The sequence below is a fragment of the Mercenaria mercenaria genome, chromosome 3 (genome assembly GCF_021730395.1).
Source record: "Mercenaria mercenaria strain notata chromosome 3, MADL_Memer_1, whole genome shotgun sequence".
Taxonomy (NCBI): domain Eukaryota; kingdom Metazoa; phylum Mollusca; class Bivalvia; order Venerida; family Veneridae; genus Mercenaria; species Mercenaria mercenaria.
The window spans coordinates 18,888,802-18,909,028 of NC_069363.1; the positions used below are offsets into that span (position 1 = coordinate 18,888,802).

The window sequence follows — 20,227 nt, forward strand, 5'->3', positions numbered from 1 at the left end:
TTCGTCGTGAGTTCGATTCCCAGACCCGTTAAATTTTGTCTTATCGCATAGTGCGGCAGTTTTCCTTTGATCTTTGCAGTATGTTAAACATGGTAACACGCATTAATACTACAAAATCTGTGTTGATATTTTACAAAACTGTTACGATATATATCAACACAGAAATCTCTATAGAGTTTCATTAGAAAAAAGAAAAACTGTTGCGATATATATCAGCACAGTAAAACTGTTCCGATATATATCGCAACACATTTTCTCTATTGAGGTCCTATCGAGGGAGTATAATTTTTTCCTTTCAAAGAAAAGAAGATTTTAGCTCCAATTTACAGTTCACAAAGAAAGAATTATCACAAACACTTACATTTATAAAGTAAACGAATAAATAAACTAGAATATTTCAAAAACTCGATAGTTATTGCCAAATTCAGAAATACATGAAATATATGAAATTCTGAGATTTCTCAAATGTTTCTTTTTCTTTGAATTTTTTTTACAAACAAAACAACAAGTTTTACAATATGTTTGGCCAATGAAATGCAAAGATTTAAAACCAGTGCAGAAATCTGTTGGATACTTTTATCTGGGGAACACATTTTCTAAAACAGAAGTTTTAGTGTTTCAGTCAGCGAAGCGCAAAAAGGGAATCAAAAGAGTAAAAATAATAATAAACAAATTTAAATGAAAATAATATATAAATTTTAATGATAAAACTGTGCGATAAAACACTTATAATATGTAATGCTCGCGTGTTACGAGGATATATCAGAGCTAGGGGTACATCGAGGGTATATTTCTCTGCACATATCTGTACCGGACGAGACAGATATGTGCAGGGAAAAATACCCACGATGTACGCCTAGCTCTGATATATCCTCGTAACACACTCTCACTCATACTATAACTATTACTTATTTTTCTTCAATACAATTCAATGAAGACAAAAGAAGTTAGTAAATCTAGTTCTAACATGTTCACTAAAATTATTTATCCTACCCTTATACAAGATATAGCACAAAATCGGCCTGCCTAATAAACTTTGCTTTATTCAGTCAATGTCAAAATAGATATCTATCACTTTTGCGGGAAATTTTGAAATCACATATTTTATCAAAAGTTTAAATTGAAACCGATACCAATGTATTGGAAATGTTTGAATTTAGAAAATGAGTGGTCAAATTATAAGTTTTTATCCAGAAACAAAAAAGTTATTGCTATTTTTCACTTTTACGGCACTAATCAGCCGGAAATCTTGAAAACATAGTTTTTCCGAATTTTTCATAGAAACCGTTATCATTGTATTGGAAATGCTCTAACTAAGAAAATAAGTGGTAATATCGAAAGTTTTTATCAAGAAACAAAAAAGTTATTGCAATTTTTCAATTTTATCCGCAAATTTTATTACACTTGCAAACGTTATATATGACGTCAAGTCTGCACGCTGTTGCTCTTTCCAACGACCCCCCCCCCCCCACACACACACACAATATTCTGAGCACGTAGGATAAATAGAATATTAGACTACTGTCTGAAAATTTTTAATTTATTAGGCTACGAAAATATATTTATCCTGTCACTTGCAGTATTTTCGACCCGATATCAGGGTGCCGTATATCTTTTTTGATATACCGTCAGTTGACACGTGACCAGTGATTTACTTGTTGGTCAGTTGATCATGTGACCTTATGATCGATATTGTTGTCATAAGAAATTTTGCATTGAAACCATCACCGTTGTGTTGGAAATGTCCGAACTAAGAAAATGAGTGGTCAAATAATGAGTTTTTATTCAAAAACGAAGAAGTTATTGCGATTTTTAATTGTAACCACATTACTGTGTCGGTGATTACGTCATTATATAAGTGACGTCATTACAAATATGACGTCATTAAAACGGTTGTCGCACACTTATTTTTGTAAAATAAATTGCCAAATATCGGAAAATGAAGTAATGACAAGATAAATAGAATAATAGGTTAGTGCCTAAGATTGAGAAAGTTTATCTGGCTCGGCTCCGGCCGTTATCCTCCACCTCGCCAGATAAACTTTCTCATCTACGGCACTAACCTATTATTCTCTATGAGGCTCGGCAGCAGCCTCGCCTAATATATTTTCTTCAACTCGCCTAATAAATTTAAATTTATCCGACAGTAACCTAATATTCTCTATATATCACAATTGAGACGTAATTATGTCTAAATACACTCCACCTTTAATATGAGCTAATGTTTTTTAAGCTTTCCTGTGATATTTTTAAACCTGTACGAGTTAGTTTTATAAGTTTTATAACAATCTCACATTGCCTGGCCATAATTTTAGGATTGATTGATTTCTTTATAGATACTACCAATTTTATACGAAAATAAGAAACAAAACAATAAATTAGAAACCAGAGAAAAACAAACTTACACAAAGCATGTAATGCAAACTGAGAAAAAATGGGGACCGAACTCCCGACGAAAAGGTATAATACGAGTACCGTGACCGCTCGGCCAACGAAGAATCACTGACTAAATCGTAAACTTAGTGTATTGACTTGATTTTATGGTATTGTTTTGTTTTCACTTCTAAACGCCATAATACTGTGCGCTACCTATTACGGAATCCTGTTAGTGCCATGTGAAATGTCATCCGTTGCCCCTCAAAGGCGACGCACGAAATTGCGATACGACACCGCGACAATACGATATGACGTGCGACATGCGATATGACATTCGTCAAAATGTCGCGATGTCGCTTCGCAGTGTCGTGCATCGAGTTGGCAATTTTGGCACGATATGTCGCTATGTCGCGTCGCATTGTCGTCCGTCGTATCGCATTGTCGTGCGTCATGTCGCATTGTCGCGATGTCGTATCGCAATGTCGTATCGCATTGTTGCGCGTCGTGTTTTGCATTTTAGCGACGCGCGACAATGCGATACGACACACGACATTCTCAAACGACATTATCGTGATGTCGTGCCGCATTGTCGTGTGTCGCGTGTCGCCTATGCACCAACGACACGACACACGACAATGCAATACGACATCGCGATAATGCGATGCGACGCGCGACAATGCGATACGACAAACAACATTCTCAAACGACATTGTCGCGATGTCGTATCGCATTGTCGTGCGTCGACCGGTGTTCACTTGAATAAATACCGGTGTTCACTTTTAAAAATAAATACCGGCTAATCTTGGTCGTATTTTTTCGAACAATTCATCAATTTCATTTTATTATTAAAAGCGTTAAAAGTAAGGTATCAAACTGAAATTTCTTTTAATAAGTAGTATTGCCTAATCGAATATTGAAAACAATGTTCTTCCCCGACGGGCACGCCGTTGGGAACATTTGCTGAACTTTGCCATTTTTGGCTTAAAATATTAGCAGTAAAATAAGGAAAAAGTGCTTATAAAATATTTATTTTGGGTAAATAACTGCAAATAAAAACTTGTTTTGAAAGAAAATGACAAAATCTGAATGTTTGTGACAAAAAGACAACATCTGTTCGTCCGTCGGTACGTAATTTAGGATAAAAGCTGTATTTCCGTACTTTTCCGTACAGAAAATGTCCGTATTTTTCATTAACTTCAAATAATTGTAGAATGTTCGAAACACAAGATATTTTAATGAAATAACTTTTATAAATTAAATTTAAACATCGTCTAAACGTATATGTAACTTGTATACTTTTACCGCCGACGGTTTACCGTCTCAAAATGTATCATATTTCGTGAAAATATGCATACTTCTTCATATATTAAATAGAGGGATGGTCCTTGACCTGATGTCCGATTTTAATAAATGATACCTTGTTGCAAAGGGCAAGCCAGAACCTAGAGAAAAGAGGCCACGTCAGGTTCGAACCCGGTCGGCTAGGGGTCAAGGACATAGGTCAAATTCCGGTAAAATTCTCAAAATATGAACTTGTCAGAGGAGTCAAGACAGTCCTGAAAACCCAAGCACTACCTTCACTGAGTTCAAGGACACCATTGCAGCAATTCTCACGGCTCTCCGGGTCGGACCAGCTTAGTCTTGGCCAGCACCCTACCGCATAATTGCCAACTCGACTCACGACATTGCAAAGCGACATCGCGACATTGATAAATATAGAACGAGACGCCAGTATTTTTAGACGCTATCATCACGTGGGCAGCAAACTAAAAGTTCGCATGTAGTTTGATGGTTCAGTTTATATACTCGTCTACCGATTAGGGAAGTCAGCATGATTTATCTTGCCTTATTTAGTACTACTGAATAATACTACCGAAATAACGGACCGTTCCATTATTAAAAGTACACAAACATCGCTCACCTCAAAACCGAACTATAGGTTACGGAATCCTGTTAGTGCGATGTGAAATGTCGTCCGCCGCCCCTCAAAGGCGACGCACGACATTGCGATACGACATCGCGACAATGCGATACGACGCGCGACAATGCGATACGACACACGACAATGCGATACGACGCGCGACAATGTGATATGACATTCGTATCAATGTTTACAAAATAAAGCGTTGTAACGGTTTATAAAAGTTCATGAGAAAAACTGCAAAAAGTCGAATTTGGCCGTAATTCTGGAAACTATAAACTGGTCAATCATTATGTTTCATGTAAATATATGAAACAGTGGCGGCATTTTGCCTTTCGGTGATAACTTATTTTAAAAATTAAAAATCACAATGTGTGGGTTAGTCGCTTTAATGTAACGCGATAATAATAGGTATACAAGGTTCTATATAGGTTCTTCGATTTGATTACCTTTTCATCTTTGTGTCGATTTATTATTATGATTTATCATGTAACTTGTCTTTCAGCTTACAAGCATAAATTCTGAGATATCATTCTTACAATGTTCACATCTATATTAGACCACTCTCTCGTTATATTTTAGGTGTAATCAAAGCTCTGCACGTTTACGGACAAGAAGGCTTCAATGAATTTGAGGAGAAAATCAAACAGGAGCTTGATCGTCTCAGCAGAAAGATTGCGTCATTTGGTGACCACGACTTTGATGCTGTCGCACTTTTGAAACGGTCGCTAACTAATGTCGTTTCTCTGGTGGTAAAACAACTTTGTTTGCTTTTTATCTTTTAACATAGTGGTTGTTTAATTTTAAACTTTAATTCGTCTTCTTCCAACAATCTTTTTTTTAGCTATGGCACATTTAAATGGACCTCGGACCTCGCGCAATAGGTTTGAATTTTTTACAGGCAAGCCATTCAGTGTATATATAGTGGATATTACAGGAGTGTCTTTTCATATTGAATTTATTAAACGAGTTAAACGACGTCGACGTCAAAGCTTTATTACACTACTATACAATTATCGACTTTTTCATAGGCTGATATCAAGATTTATCAGCCCAAAAAAAGTCATATTTACAATTGTATTCTCATTATATTGGATGATTGAAATTGGAAAGATTACCGCCTATTTTTAGACCAAATTAGGTTGATATTGGCTTTCCAAGCACCTACTTCAATCTATTTTTATATCGTACTATTTATAAGCCAAGATAAGTTGATATGATATGTACTCAGTTTTCGGCCAATCAGAGAAACAATAGAATACAGTCATTTATTTTATGCTAACTAATGAAATACTGTATTCTATCAGTTAAACATTTTCATATTTCATCACTCACACTGTGAAAATATGAAATCTATATTTTCACACTGTCAGAGATATAGCTCCACCCCCTCATTACAGTGTGTGTGAATTTTAAATTATTGGCTTAAAACATGATGAAAATTGTAGTCGCACGTTGTTCTTTATAGTTTAGTTCTCGACTCAAATCATTTTACTTAAAGAGAATTTCATAACGTTATGCAGCAAAAAATAAAATAACATGAAACTTTATGTTGTATACGTCTTTATAACGTCACAGCACGTCTGACGTCATGTCTGTTTACGCCCGTCTGTTTCCCGCGCTGAAATTAAAAATAGTTGCAAAATGCAAATCTCAACGTAATTGAGCATACAATAAAAAGAAAATTTGCTTGTTTTCCGTGAATATGGAATATATCTCACCTCGAAGTGAGAAAATGTTCACATTTTCACTCGCGCTCGTGAAAATATTTGAAATTTTCTCACTTCTCGGTGAGATAATATTCCATATTCACTCAATACAAACAAATATCCCCTATGTAATAATAGTGTATTATCAAATTTATGTAATGGCTTTATTCCACTCCCACGACGTCAAACATGTGATAAATTATATTATATCCATATACATGTATAAGTCATGTACAGAGTCGTCTATAGTTAAAACAGGCGTGCTTGGCTTAAGTCAGAACTTCGGAAAATTTGTCTGCTCTAATGTAGTAAATTGGCTTGCAGGTAAATAGTAAAGTCTAATAGCCCATCAGGAAAATTGTTTCTGGCATGGTTGCAAAATCGGACTCCAAACATAGTCGATTATCGAATGGAAAGGATATATCGCATAACAATTGGAAGGTGTATTCATAATTCTAATATATACACTCTCGCAGTTGTCGCTATTCAGTTGTACAAATGTAATTACAATAAAAATAAGCTTTGAATATGATTTTTTTTCAATGCTTGAAAAAGTTAATATACATGTATTTGTTATTTTAAAATATTACATCGGTCTAAATAAGACAACCGAAATAAGCTAAATAAGACAACTGAAATAAGTGACTGTAAGAACTTTTGGCCAATATATCCAAACACCTACACCTCCTAAATGCTATCCAGGTTTGATGTATAATTTTATTTATATGCTTATATGGGAGTGAAGATAAATCTATTTTTATTGTGCTAGGTCAGACCTGTTTTAATGAAATCATTTATTAACATGATGTTGTCAATTGTCAATACCTTTTGAAACGATTTGACTTTCATTTATTCATTATTCACGAACAGATACTATTAAGGCCAGTATATGTTTTCATCATTTTCATCGTTAAAATAAACATTATAATGCACGGTTTCTTTGCAAGACAAATAATTCTATATTATGAACAACAACACATGGGTTCACGAAGGCCGGTATATAGAAACTCAACACGAACAAAAAACGTTCAAACTTAAATCTACTTCGGGAGCAAAAGCATCTAATTTTGGTGACGTCTGATTGTATGATCGTAAGCATCATCACTAGTTAAACTATTCCGTAGACTAACATAAATAAATGTATTATACTGGTTGTCCGATATACTGCAGGAACCTAAAACTTCGAAGAAACGCCGCCTTCAGTACACAGAATGCGATATGTCAATCACGCACGTGATCTTTGGAAACCCGGCACTTCGTTGGCTATATATTGTTCGAGTTTTCTCTGGAAACTTACACACCACGCCAGTAATTTTCCATCAGAGAGCACGTGAGACCGAAATTACACGCCCGCCACAAAATTTACTTATATAGTGATTTGTTTGATTGAGGAACGCGCTGGAAGTAAATCAAACAAAGTGTTATTTTATATATATGTTATCTGTACCATGTTTATATAGTGAGCAATTTTTACCATTTTTCATTTTCATTATTGTTTCAAAAGACATAAGCTGTTAGTTATCCTTATACCATTTGACAATAAGCTTTCCTTAAATTTTCTATTACCAGCATTAATTCTTGTCAAGAGTAGAATGATCATTTTGCGGTCCGCAAACTATAGAGAAATCACTAGGATAAACAATCAAAGCATTACAAACTGTTGTTAAAAGCAGTTGAATATAACAAATTAAATATATACCATTCTGATGGCTTTTCCAGGCTCTTAATAAAGTAAAATGGTATACAATCACTTTTATGACTTAACAAGAACTAACTTACCAATGAGTACATTATGAAGCATATAACGCGTATATTATGGAAGCCCTGGAGGGACATTTGACTTCCGTACTTCCTATTTTTTATTTCTGACTTCTACACTTCTTACTTGCTTGCAAGTTCTCGACTTCTTACTTCCAACTTCTAACTTTCGCACATTTGACTTCTAACTTCCTGACTTCTGATTTCCGACTTCCACCTTTCAAACTTCTGACTTCCAACTTTCTCACTTCTACCTCGCTTCCGACTACAGACTTCCAATTTCATAACTTCTAACTTATAATTTGCGAACTTCTCATTTTTTACTTACAGTTTCCAAACTTCTAACTTATTGACTTCTGATTTCCATCTTCCACACTTCCTACTTCAACTTTCCCAGTTCTGACTTCCACTCTTCCACTCTTTAAACTTCCAGCTTCTCAGTTCTAATTTCCTGATTTCTGATTCCTAACTTTTAACTTTCAAACTTCTTATTTCTGACTTCCAACGTCTGACTTTCGACTTCCGCACTTCTGACTTCCAACTTCTGCACTTCTGACTTCCTGCTTCCAACTTCAAAACTTCTGACTTCCAACTTTCCCTCTTTGGAAGTTGGAGGTAAGAAGTGTGGAAATTGGAATTAAGTCTAAAGTCAGGAAGCTGGAAGTCTGAAGTGCGGAAGTTGGAAGTCAGAAGTGCGAAAGTTAGAAGAAGGAAGTAAGAAGTCAAGAAGTCGGGAGTAAGAAGTGTGGAAGTTGGAAATTAGAAGTCGAAAGTCAGGAAATTGGAAGTGAGAAGTGCGGAAGTTAGAAGTGAGAAGTGCGGAAGTTAGAAGTATGAAGTAAAAAGTGCAAAAGTTAGAAGTCAAAAATGGGAAGAACGGAAGTCAAGTGTCCCTCCAGGGCTTCCAACCTCTGCACTTCTGACTTCCAACTTCTAACTTTCGACTTCCGCACTTCTGACTTCCAACTTCTGCACTTCTGACTTCCTGCTTCCAACTTCAAAACTTCTGACTTCCAACTTTCCCTCTTTGGAAGCTGGAAGTATGAAGTGTGGAAATTGGAAATAAGAAGTCTAAAGTCAGGAAGCTGGAAGTCAGAAGTGCGGAAGTTAGAACTCAGAAGTGCGAAAGTTGGAAGAAGGAATTAAGAAGTCAAGAAGTCGGAAATAAGAAGTGTGGAAGTTGGAAATCAGAAGTCGAAAGTCAGGAAATTGGAAGTGAGATGTGCGGAAGTTCGAAGTGAGAAGTGCGGAAGTTAGAAGTATGACGTAAGAAGTCAATAAGTTGGAAGTGAAAAGTGCAAAAGTTAGAAGTCAAACACGACACGAAAACACGACAAATACATTATATGTCGAGGTTTTGTGTTTTCGTGTTTTCGCCCCGCCGGCACGAAAACACGAAAACTGGAAACACGACAAATATCTTATTTGTCGGGTTTTCGTGTTTTCGCTTTGGCATCTTCCGTTAGACATGCGCACAACAGTTATTGAACTGAACACAACATAACTGCGTGCTAGAAAATATAGGTTTAAGAACAAGTTAAAGCATAGCAAAAGTTCCTTCTAGGGCATATCTATATAAATATAAAATGATCATCTTGTAAAATTTTGGTTGCAATGTCTGTTTTATACTGCCAAAAAATTTCAAGTAAGTATTTATGCTAGTTATTTAACATAAATTGTTAAATTCAACAACAAATTAAATCTGTTAACACTTTCAGTAGAGTAAATACGGCAATAAGACATTGACCCGGTTAATCAATTACGATTCGATGCGTGAATTTGTTGCGCATAATTAGAGGGTCGCAATGGGGTTTGTTTTCATTATATATTAACTATGCATTTCAAGGTAACGATAATATTTAGTTGTTTACATTTAAATTTGCTGATATATGTCTATCTGGTCGACTGAATGTATGTTATGTTCCTCAAGAATGGAGGAAATAACATCCTCGGGTTTAGTAATATGTAATCCACGGAACGCGTTCAGTCAGAGAGTCGTCTCAATTAGGAAAGAATAGTCTAACGTCAGAGGTTATTTCTAAGGTCACGGAGTTTTATTGGCCAGCTTGTAATGACAACAGCTTTCGGTATCAGTAGCTCAGTCAAGTGTGACTTATTGAACTATAATATTCCTTCTCAAGAGAAGGAATAATAAAAATTGACTTATGTTCCATGTATATTTCGACCGAACACCATTTTTTTACATAAAAAAATATCGGAAGACGAAGGTCGAATATCAAAATAACATTTTCTCAAAATTTAGACGTAAAAATGCACCAGAGGCCACCATTGCATTCCTATATTTCAAAAATGTCCGTGAGAATACCAGCTGACACCCTAAATAGGAGGGCATGACCCCCTCAAGTACCTCAAATTTTGGACAAAAATGCAGCAGGGACCAACATTTCATACCTATATTTAAAAAATGACAAGGGAGAGACCCTGTGATTCCACTGTCAGGTGGGGGTTAACCCCCGTACCTCAAAATTTGGACTCAAAAATGCAACAGGGGCCACCATTTTATTCATATATTTGAAACATTTTGAGGCGGACACGCCCTGACCTACTTCACATGAGGGGTTACCCCCTTCCGTACCTAACCCCACCCGGCTCGCCGATGCCGCCTTCATTTTTTAACTGTTGCCGCTCACCGCAACTCCAATCAAATATTTCTAGAACCGGGTCTGTTATACATACACTTTGTATTCTTAAAACGATAACTGACATCTGACATATTATTGTATTGTTTTATAATCTCAGATCTCCTAATGCAGCTTTAGTGAATATAAATAAATTCTGAGTTGACGGTTCGTTCGAATAGAAAGAAAAATGCTTCTTAAACCCTTTGCCACTGGTTTCAGAATCACTGCGTTTTATAAGAGATGTCTGAAAAGTATTTGTCGTGTTTTCGTGTTAGCGGGGCGAAACACGACAACACGAAAACTCGACAAGTAATGTATTTGTCGTGTTTTCGTGTCGGCGGGGAGAAAACACGAAACTCGACAGATAAGGTATTTGTCATGTTTTCGTGTCGGCGGGGCGAAAACACGAAAACACGACAAATAAAGGGCGTCAACACGACATTTTTATACCCGCCAACATGAAAACTCGACAGATAAATTTATCGTGTCGGTGCCCTCTAAACGTCGAGTTTTCGCGTAAAATGTGTCGTGTTTTCGCCCCGCCGACACAACAACACGAAAAATGGACAAATTAGCCACCATAGTAAATATTTATGATATCGCTTTGAATAACAATACTACACATTTTCTACGTTTTCATTAAATACTTTAGTCGGTACAGTTACTATGTTAGGTAAGCGAAAGCTAGAGATAGGAATCTAAGCCGGATATTGGTTTATAAATCGACATTTCAGTAGGTTGAGTAGCGACATAGAGGCAAGTTCTTTAACATCGGATTTCGGCGATGTGACACTGCTAGCGACAATTACTTGATTCTGTGTGTGTGTGTGTGTGTTCGGGTAAAACGTCTTTTTCAGTCATATAAACGACGGTGTCTACTTGTAGCAGTGAGCACAATGCCCAACTTTATAGTGCTGCCTCACTGGAATATCACGCCGTAGACACGTGACATGATACCCCACCCAGTCACATTATACTGACACCGGGCTGACCAGTCCTAGCACTACCCTCTTAATGCTGAGCGCCAAGCGAGGAAGCTACTAGTACCATTTTTTTACGTCTTTGGTATGACGCGGCCGGGGATCGAACCCACGACCTCCCGCACTCGAAGCGGACGCTCTACTACTAGGCTACCGAGGCGGTTTACTTGATTCTACTTGATTATCGTTATGTACAGCAAACGTTTCAATAGATGTATTATGGTGGCTGATTTCTGCCATTTCGTGTGTTCGTGCCGGCGAGGCGAAATTTCGAAGTAACGAAAACACGAAAGGTCGAAATAATGCATATTTGTTCGTGTCGGCGGGTCGAAATGTCGAAAACACGAAAGGTCGAAAACTACTTATTTGTCGTGTGTTCGCCTTTCGACATTCGAGGCGAATACACGAAGTAACGAAACATTGAAGGCGAAATAACGAAATTTCAGAGGCGAAAGTCGAAAGGCGAACACACGAGAAATAAGCAGTTTTCGACCTTTCGTTACTTCGACCCGCCGACACGAACACATGACAAATGTGCAATTTCGTCCTTTCGTGTATTCGCCTTCCGGTAGGCATGCGCAACAATTACACATATGCTGCTGAAATGAATATGCTATCTAAATAATGTGTTTTACCATTTATAAAATAATATTTCTCCTAAAACGAAAGATAATGGTTTATATTCCCTAAACAATGTCATTGTGTAGATATTTTATCTCTAGTATTAAATTTGTACACACATTAAGCTTCTGTCAGTCTTACAGGGCATATCATTACGCTGACCTGAACTTTGAATGCTATCTAGATAATGTGTTTTACAATTTATATAAAAAGTCTTCTAAATTCATGATAGAAAATGTCACTCTTCAGGTATTTCAGTTCTGGTATTAAATTCATATAATTTTTACATTACGCCCCATTTTGCGCCATTATTATAGTGTATTAAGGCAGACCGTACACGTGTTCGTGTCGGCGGGTCAAAGTAACGAAAGGTCGAAAAAAGCTCAATTTTCGTGTGTTCGCCTTTCGCCTTCCGAGGCGAATACACGAAGTAACGAAACATTGAAGGCGAAATAACGAAGTTTTAATACCCGCCGATACGAAAATTGATTAATACAAAAGTTCGTGTGTTCGCCTCTGAAATTTCGTTATTTCGCCTTCAATGTTTCGTTACTTCGTGTATTCGCCTCGAAGGTCGAAAGACGAACACACGACAAATAAGCATTATTTCGACCTTTCGTGTTTTCGTTACTTAGACATTTCGCCTCGCCGACACGAACACACGAAATGGCAGAAATCAGCCACCATAATGTATAATATTTCTAAAATTATGTAATTATTTACCGTAACAGTTTTATATAACGGTGATATAAAATCCTTATATTTATAATAGCCACACATTTCTAAGGGTAGGTAGCGGGATGGGAAACAAATAATATTTTATTTTAGGCCCAATTTAGCCCATCCGATTTTGTGGACAAAAGACCACTATGAGGCACAAATAGATATAATGAAATGATGTTCATAACTCTCCAAAAAGCACTAGATCTATTTAACGTTGTTTATTTAAGAAGATTGTAGTTAAAATATAAAAAAGTGAAAATGTTATTAATTGCTTTTTCTTCTTATGTCATTTGTATAGACTTTTTTCCGTTATAAGACAGAGACTTCAATATGATAAAATTTGACCTAAACCCAAATTAAACAAAGAAATGAAATTTAGTTTCATAATGTATTTGAAATTGCCTATTTTGACATTATTTAAAACATGCAAGATTTGCTGGCAGTAGTATTTAAAAAAGTTTATTGAGGCGGATGATGTTACTTGAATGCAAGGAATAATTAACACATTATGATGTATAAATTAATTGAGAGTTCATGTCAAATAAAAGTACATGCGCATGTTTTCTAAACAAATACCAGATACTCACTACATCTTCGATAAAAAACTAGTTTTTTTTGTGATTTATCTAAAAAAGGTATTATGTCATTCGAAGGCACTATATTTACTAATGAACAGCACACGTAAACATTTGCTACTTCAAAAGTATCTTAAAAAGCGGAACTCTTTCTCAATATTAAATCTCATTATTTACTACTTATTCAACACTTCATGCTGCATTTTGTTTATTCTCCGAAAGTTCTAACGACCGACCTATTCATTAATTGTTAAAAAATGCATTTTACTATGTCTGTGTTAAGTGCTAAACACCAAAACTTTTATGCTGTAATGTCCAGCTGAAGCCGTTAGCCTTATATGTGCAGCCAGCCAGTTATTTTGGAAAAAGGATATAAGCAAAATTGTCGTGTTACATCTATGGCAAATAATGCCGTCGAGAAAATGCAGACTGATACTCTTACAACCTATTTCTTGAACATACGTACAAAATAGAACAAACGAGTGCATTTAAATATCGCCGAAGTAACAGACAGTAATACTTCAAAGTTACACAGCTGTCAAAGAGCATTTGAAAAAGTACTGTCATTAACAACTACCAGATTGCATCTTTTAGTACAGTTGTCACCATTTTATCACATTAATTTATTTAAACAAAGACTTTTGCTTGTAATTACAATTTAGCCTTTTCTGTTTAAGTTCTGGTATTGACTTGTGATGTTATTATAAGACCCTTTCCTCTTTTTTGACAACATGTTTGTCAGGTTTTGAACAGGTATTCCGCTGGGAACTAACTGCGCACCACTTTGAACAGCAACATTATGAATATAACATACTCCTACTCACCATTGTTGAAAGAAGTATATTATGAAGCTTCAAATGTACCATTATCAATAAATGAATACAAATGAGCCTCTCCATGAGAAAACCAACATAGTGCGTTTGCGAGCATCCGCGCAGTCTGGTCAGGATACATGCTGTTCGCTAACGGTTTCTCTGATTGCAATAGGCTTTGAAGGCGAACAGAATGGATCCATGCTGGTCGCAAAGCCACTATGTTGGTTTTCTCATGGCGCGGCTCAAATTTCAATGCCGAACTATTATCTTACATCCAACTGAAGGTTTATCCTCTTCCGTTGCAATTTGGGCAACGATCCACACAAAGCACTTGTTAAATACAGACCATTGCGCTGTTTGATTTTGAATGTAGTTACCTGTTTTCTAGACCACCTAAATTCAATAACGGTCCAATCTAGATCCAATATTCCATGAAAGCTAGATTCTTGACAAATGCTATGTCAACTTCCGTTTTTAAGCGTTGTGGAATTGCAAATATATACGTGATGGTCTCACATAACTAATGATAATTGAATGTTAGAACTCTTTTATGAAAATCGTTTCATAAATATAACTTTTATGCATTTGAAAATTGCCTAATATTTTAACTAAAACATGAAGTGAAATTTTACATTTCTCGAGTATTTCAGCTTAGTGGAGAAACAATTGAAGATGATGACGAGGAAGTGAATATATTCTGGGACTTCATAGAGGGTGTCAACTACTTTGTTTCTCCCAGTGTCAACAATATCCTAACCTTTTTACCATTCCTGCGATTTGCTCCCGGTTTCAGGGGTAAATTCAACCATATGTGTAATGGAAAAGAAAAACTAGCTGAAAGATTTTTTAGAAAACGGAAGGTAAGGAGACGACCATTAAACATCAGAGCCCAGGGTGTGTGTTAGTGTGTGTGTGTGTGTGTGGGCGGAGGGGTTAGAGTGAAGCAGTGTTTCCCATAAATCTACATGCATAATGCATAGTTATATTTGCATATAAATACTTCAAACTACATATGATTGGAAAGTAAATTTAAATTTGCTTTATTTATGAATGTTTAAGTTGAGTTTAAGTTTCTCAATAAGTAAATGCTAGAACATGGGCAAAAAAGAGCCACCAAAAACCCCTCCATTTACTATCGGTCGTCTCTGAAACACATCAAATGAGTTTTACTTTTAGTCTCAGTCTGTCAACAGCATGTGAAAAGGTTACGGTTATACTGTTCATCCGTCCGTGATATTTGATGACAGCAAACTTAACAGACGTAACAATGGCAGTTGGACCAGTTAAATATGCCTCGATTTATCAATTATTAAAAATGCATTGTAACTGCCATATTTATTTTTTTTTAATTCGTACAGCAAACTTTCTGTTTCTTATAATTCTTAACTATTAGAGAATGACCACTATACGCTTATTTTAGGACAAAATGAATGGCTGTTCAAAAGGTCTGGTCGACTTTCTAATAGAAGACCAAAGACAATCAATAGAACAAGGACAAGAAGTCATATTCACCGATGAAAGAATTATCTTTACTGTCCTGGAGACTGTTGCTGCAGGTAAAAGATCTTCTATATTAGTGAATTGGTGGGTAATTGTTTAGTGTCTGCCAATTTATTGTCATCAGATTTAATTTTCCCTATAAATGGTAGAATGAGGCAATCATAATCATGTTTTATTTTTAATGAACACAGTTTAGCACACTTTTGTTATCGCAATTTATATTATGTACAAGATATATTGTCATCATTACAATTCGGCTGTAAATTTTCCACTTCTTTAGAACGACCTCACTGCCTTCATATCAAGCACGCTAAAACATTTCAGTTACGATGTAATTGCATAGGACTACCCTGTCGTACATGACTAACGTAAGGCTACGATTTAAGAATACCTGTGTCGTAAAACTAGTTTTGCCTGGTCCCTGCTTTTGCAAAATTTTAAAAGTTATTCTCCGTCATATGAAAATGTATTCAGTTTGTAAATGTTGTAGTTGTTTAAAAATATGTAGCAAACAATTTGCTGAGTTTTATTGTGTAAATTCAAAGGCAACACAGGAAGGTAATGTAAGATTTTCATTTGATACTTTCCACTATTAAGAAACTACATTCGATCGCGAAGGAATACAACTGATATACATGAAGGGGAATTATTTCCAAAATGAACATCAATAAATATATAAAAGTACAGAAATATTAACATAACACCACAATTATATTATTTTCCAACTTATTATTCCTTCTCTTGAGAAGGAATATTACTGTTTAATAAGTCACACTTGACTGAGCTACTGATACCGAAAGCTGTTGTCATTACAGGCCGGCCAATATAACTCCATGACCTTAGAAATAACCTCTGACGTTAAACTATTCTTTCTCAATTGGGGGGAATCCATGGGTTACACAATACTAAACCCGAGGATGATTAATTGATTCTTTTATTTCCTCCTGAACATAAAATAGGTACATTCTACAGATAGACATATATCAGCAAATTTAAATGTAAACAACCAAATATTATCGTTACCTTCAAATGCATGGTTAATATATGAAAACAAAGCCCATTGCGACCATATAATTATGTGTAACAAATTTTCCCACATCAAATAACCATGTCAATGTCTTATTGCCGCATTAGATGCTTTTAGATATCAAGCAGACGAATTCTGTGTTTACATGATCAGATTACAGTCGTCTGCTGACTCTCTTATAGGTAGTAAAGCTCCTCCCCTAATGCATATATGCTTAATTGCCTGCCGGCCGGTAACTATCTACTTTAACCTACAGAAGGAGGTAACAGATTTAATTTGTTTTTGGATTTAACAATTTATGTTAAATAACTAGCGTAAATACTTACCTGATATTTTTTGGCAGTATAAAGATGGTCAATTTATATTTATATAGATGTGCCCTAGAAGGAACTTTCGGTATGCTTTAACTTGTATATTATATATTTCCAACTTAAGGAACGTACAAGAAATCTAAAACTGTTAAACAATTATTTAACTTTGGTAGTGGACATGGCGGTCATGTATTTGATTCGCTCCAACTGAAAATTCTAAAAATTGGACTTATATAGTTTATTTTGGACTTTTGGAACAGTGTTTTGTATTTCAAAATGTTTTCTGGACAGTACGATGGTAAATATGCTCCATTGAGCGATGAACTTGTGGCACAAAATTCGAGAAAGAGAGCACGTCGCTCATCTAGCGCCACGTCATCACCGGACTTACCCCACCCACACGGAGAACAGTTGTGTTTTGCACCGTCAAAAGATCAATTTATAAATATGTCAATGGATGAGAAAATGACTAGTATATTTGATATGATTGTGCATCTTGGACCAATTACTCAAAAATTTGATTTGATAAATAGAAATCTGTATTACTCGTCAGCTGTTCAGGATGTAAACGAGGCTAGGATACGTCTGCTTGAATACAAGAGTATTGACAATGAGACCCGTATGCTGAAAAACAATTTGCTGTTCACTGGTCACCCCGAAATGATTGGAGACGATTGCATGTCGATTGTGAGTAATTTACTGAAGAATCGCCTCAAGCTGGATACCAGTGATATACATATTACCAAGGCCTATCGTGTAGGTAAAAAACAGACTGGTCGTTTCCGTGCAGGGGTCAAGCCCTGCCACCGGGCAATCTTAGTATCGTTCAGCGACCCATTTGTTACCGATGCTATCATTGAAAAAGCATTCCTCTTGAAGAACACGACGTTTGGTATCTCACGGAATTATCCCAGAGAAATTCGGGAGGCCAGGCAGGAACTTTGGTCGGACTTTAAAAGTGCCAGGGACAAGTACGGCAAAGGAAACGTTAAGCTCAAATTCCCAGCGGCATTGGTAGTAAATGGTAAAACAGTGAGGGACTTCTTTCCTAACTGGTTCGAAGTATTGCGTGGTTCTCGCAATTCCGATGTCAAAGCACGCATCCATGAGAAATTTAAGCGATCTGTAGAGGAGGCATCGCTTGCGAGCTCATTTTCTCACGAACCTGTCATCCCTGAGGAGGATTTAAGCGACAGCGAACCGGAGCCTAGTAAGGAGACGGCTTCGAATCCGAAGACAGGTCTGCCGTCACCAAACTCAGCCAATTCACGGCAAAATGCTGAAGCGCTTTGCGAGGACATCCCACCTTCGCAAGCAGGGTACCTGTTGAATGTACATCCTCCTCTTAACCAGCTTGAAATGTCTACTCTCAACGAGGACGAGCCGGCGCCGACGGACAGTGGTAAATAGGGAGGTGCGGGTATTGTGTACTTATTTGACGAATGCCTAAACTTACCAAGTTGTTCTTCGTATACTGTTTGAATAAACTAGTATGAAATAGAAATCTAAAACAGTAATTGCAGAATAAATCGAAATTTGAAAACGTCACTGGATTTAGAAAGTGGTGACAATTCAAATTTGTTCAAAATTTCATGGGATTTAAAAGATGTGCAATTTCAATATTGTTCAAAAATTTCAATGTGGATTTAAAAAGTAGTGCCAACTTGTGATAATTTGAATACTGTTCAAAACGCTAATGTGGATAGAAGAAATAGTGAAAATTTTAATACTGTTGAAAATTTTAATGTGGATTTAAAAGTTTGTGGCAATTTGAATACTGCCCAAAACTGTGTTAAGGATTTAAAAGATAGTGACAATTTGAATATTGCTCGAACCCAAACTAGTCTAAAAATTGGTAGTTTAAATGTCTGTGGGCTAAAAACTAGGGTTAAGTATCCCGAATTTGTAACATTAGTCAAACAGTACTCAATTTTGTGTCTATCTGAGACTAAGGTCGATGAACATGATATGTTTAACATCCCTAATTATACATTTTTGTCAAAACCAAGGTCAGAAAAGTTTAAACGTAAATCAGGCGGTATTGGTTTTTTCATACATGACTCGTTAATTCATAAAGTTAAAGTTCTAGAATCGAACTGTGAATATATTTTTTGGATAAAAGTTGGTAATTATATTCGGAACAGTGATTTTGTAATCGGTTCTATGTACGTTCCTCCAGAGCAGTCTAGATATTTTACGGAGGACGAATTCTTTGAACTTGAAAATGACATATCAGTAAAGCGGGGCCAATATGACTATTTGTTGGTCACGGGCGATGCGAACGCTCATACGTCTAATTTACCAGATTTTGCCGAGTTCGATGACATTTTGTCTGATTTTCTTGACGTTGATGAGGAAACGCTTAGTTCTTTTAACGAAATCAATAGTTTTCAAAAAATTAATATTCCTCGTAATCGTACGTCGAAGTGTAACAAGGTGAACAAAATAGGTCGAAAATTACTGGATATATGTAAAAATAACAAAATATGTATCATGAATGGGAGAATTGGAAATGATAAATTTATTGGAAAACTGACATTCAGGGATAGCTCGGTAATTGATTATTCTCTTTGTTCATTAAATGTATTGCCTTTGATATCTAATTTTGAAATTATAGAAGTAGACCCACTTTTTTCCGATGGTCACTCTCTTTTATCAATGACAGTAACATGCTCTCAGTGCTTACCAAAGCCCGTTGAGCAAAATGAACCTATTCAGTTCCAGCCGTACAATAAACCCCCAAAATGGCGCGAGCCTAATAAAGAAGCCTTTATAAATAATTTGAACATGCAAATGGTAAATAACATTGATACAATGCTTAGAAATCCACCAGAATCTGATTTGAAGTCATATATTAATGATGTAACTAAAAAAATTTCTGAAGTCTTCTCTCTATCGGCTGATATGAGTTTCCCGGTTCGCAAAGACATCCCCCCACTGAAGCCCAGCACCACAAACGGAAAGTTACCCTGGTACGGGCCTCAATGTAAGAAAGCCCGTAACCGGTATAATACTGCTCGTAAAACTGTATTCACCTGGACTATAGATCAACATCACATTAATCTAGAGTGTATAGTGTAGCAGGTTTTATAAACAGACTATGAATACATATTTAAATAAACATCGCTTTCGAAATGAACGAAAATTGCGTGCAATGTGTTCAAATAAACCGAAGGATTATTGGAGATTTCTCAATAGTATTTCACGCACGAAATCCGAAAAAAACACCGAGTATTTCAGATTTTTTTACTTTTTTTAAAGACTCAAAT

General features: G+C 36.1%; 1 protein-coding gene across 1 annotated transcript in view; it reads left to right on the forward strand.

Moving 5' to 3' along the window:
• LOC123525334 (cytochrome P450 2A6-like) overlaps positions 1–20,227 on the forward strand; it is a 41,506-nt gene that overhangs the window by 11,690 nt on the left and 9,589 nt on the right. Inside the window, exons 2-4 of the mRNA XM_045304300.2 lie at positions 4,880–5,049; positions 14,771–14,980; positions 15,541–15,676. Of these exons, the coding sequence (XP_045160235.2) occupies positions 4,880–5,049; positions 14,771–14,980; positions 15,541–15,676 (516 nt within the window). The remainder of the gene's footprint in view (positions 1–4,879; positions 5,050–14,770; positions 14,981–15,540; positions 15,677–20,227) is intronic.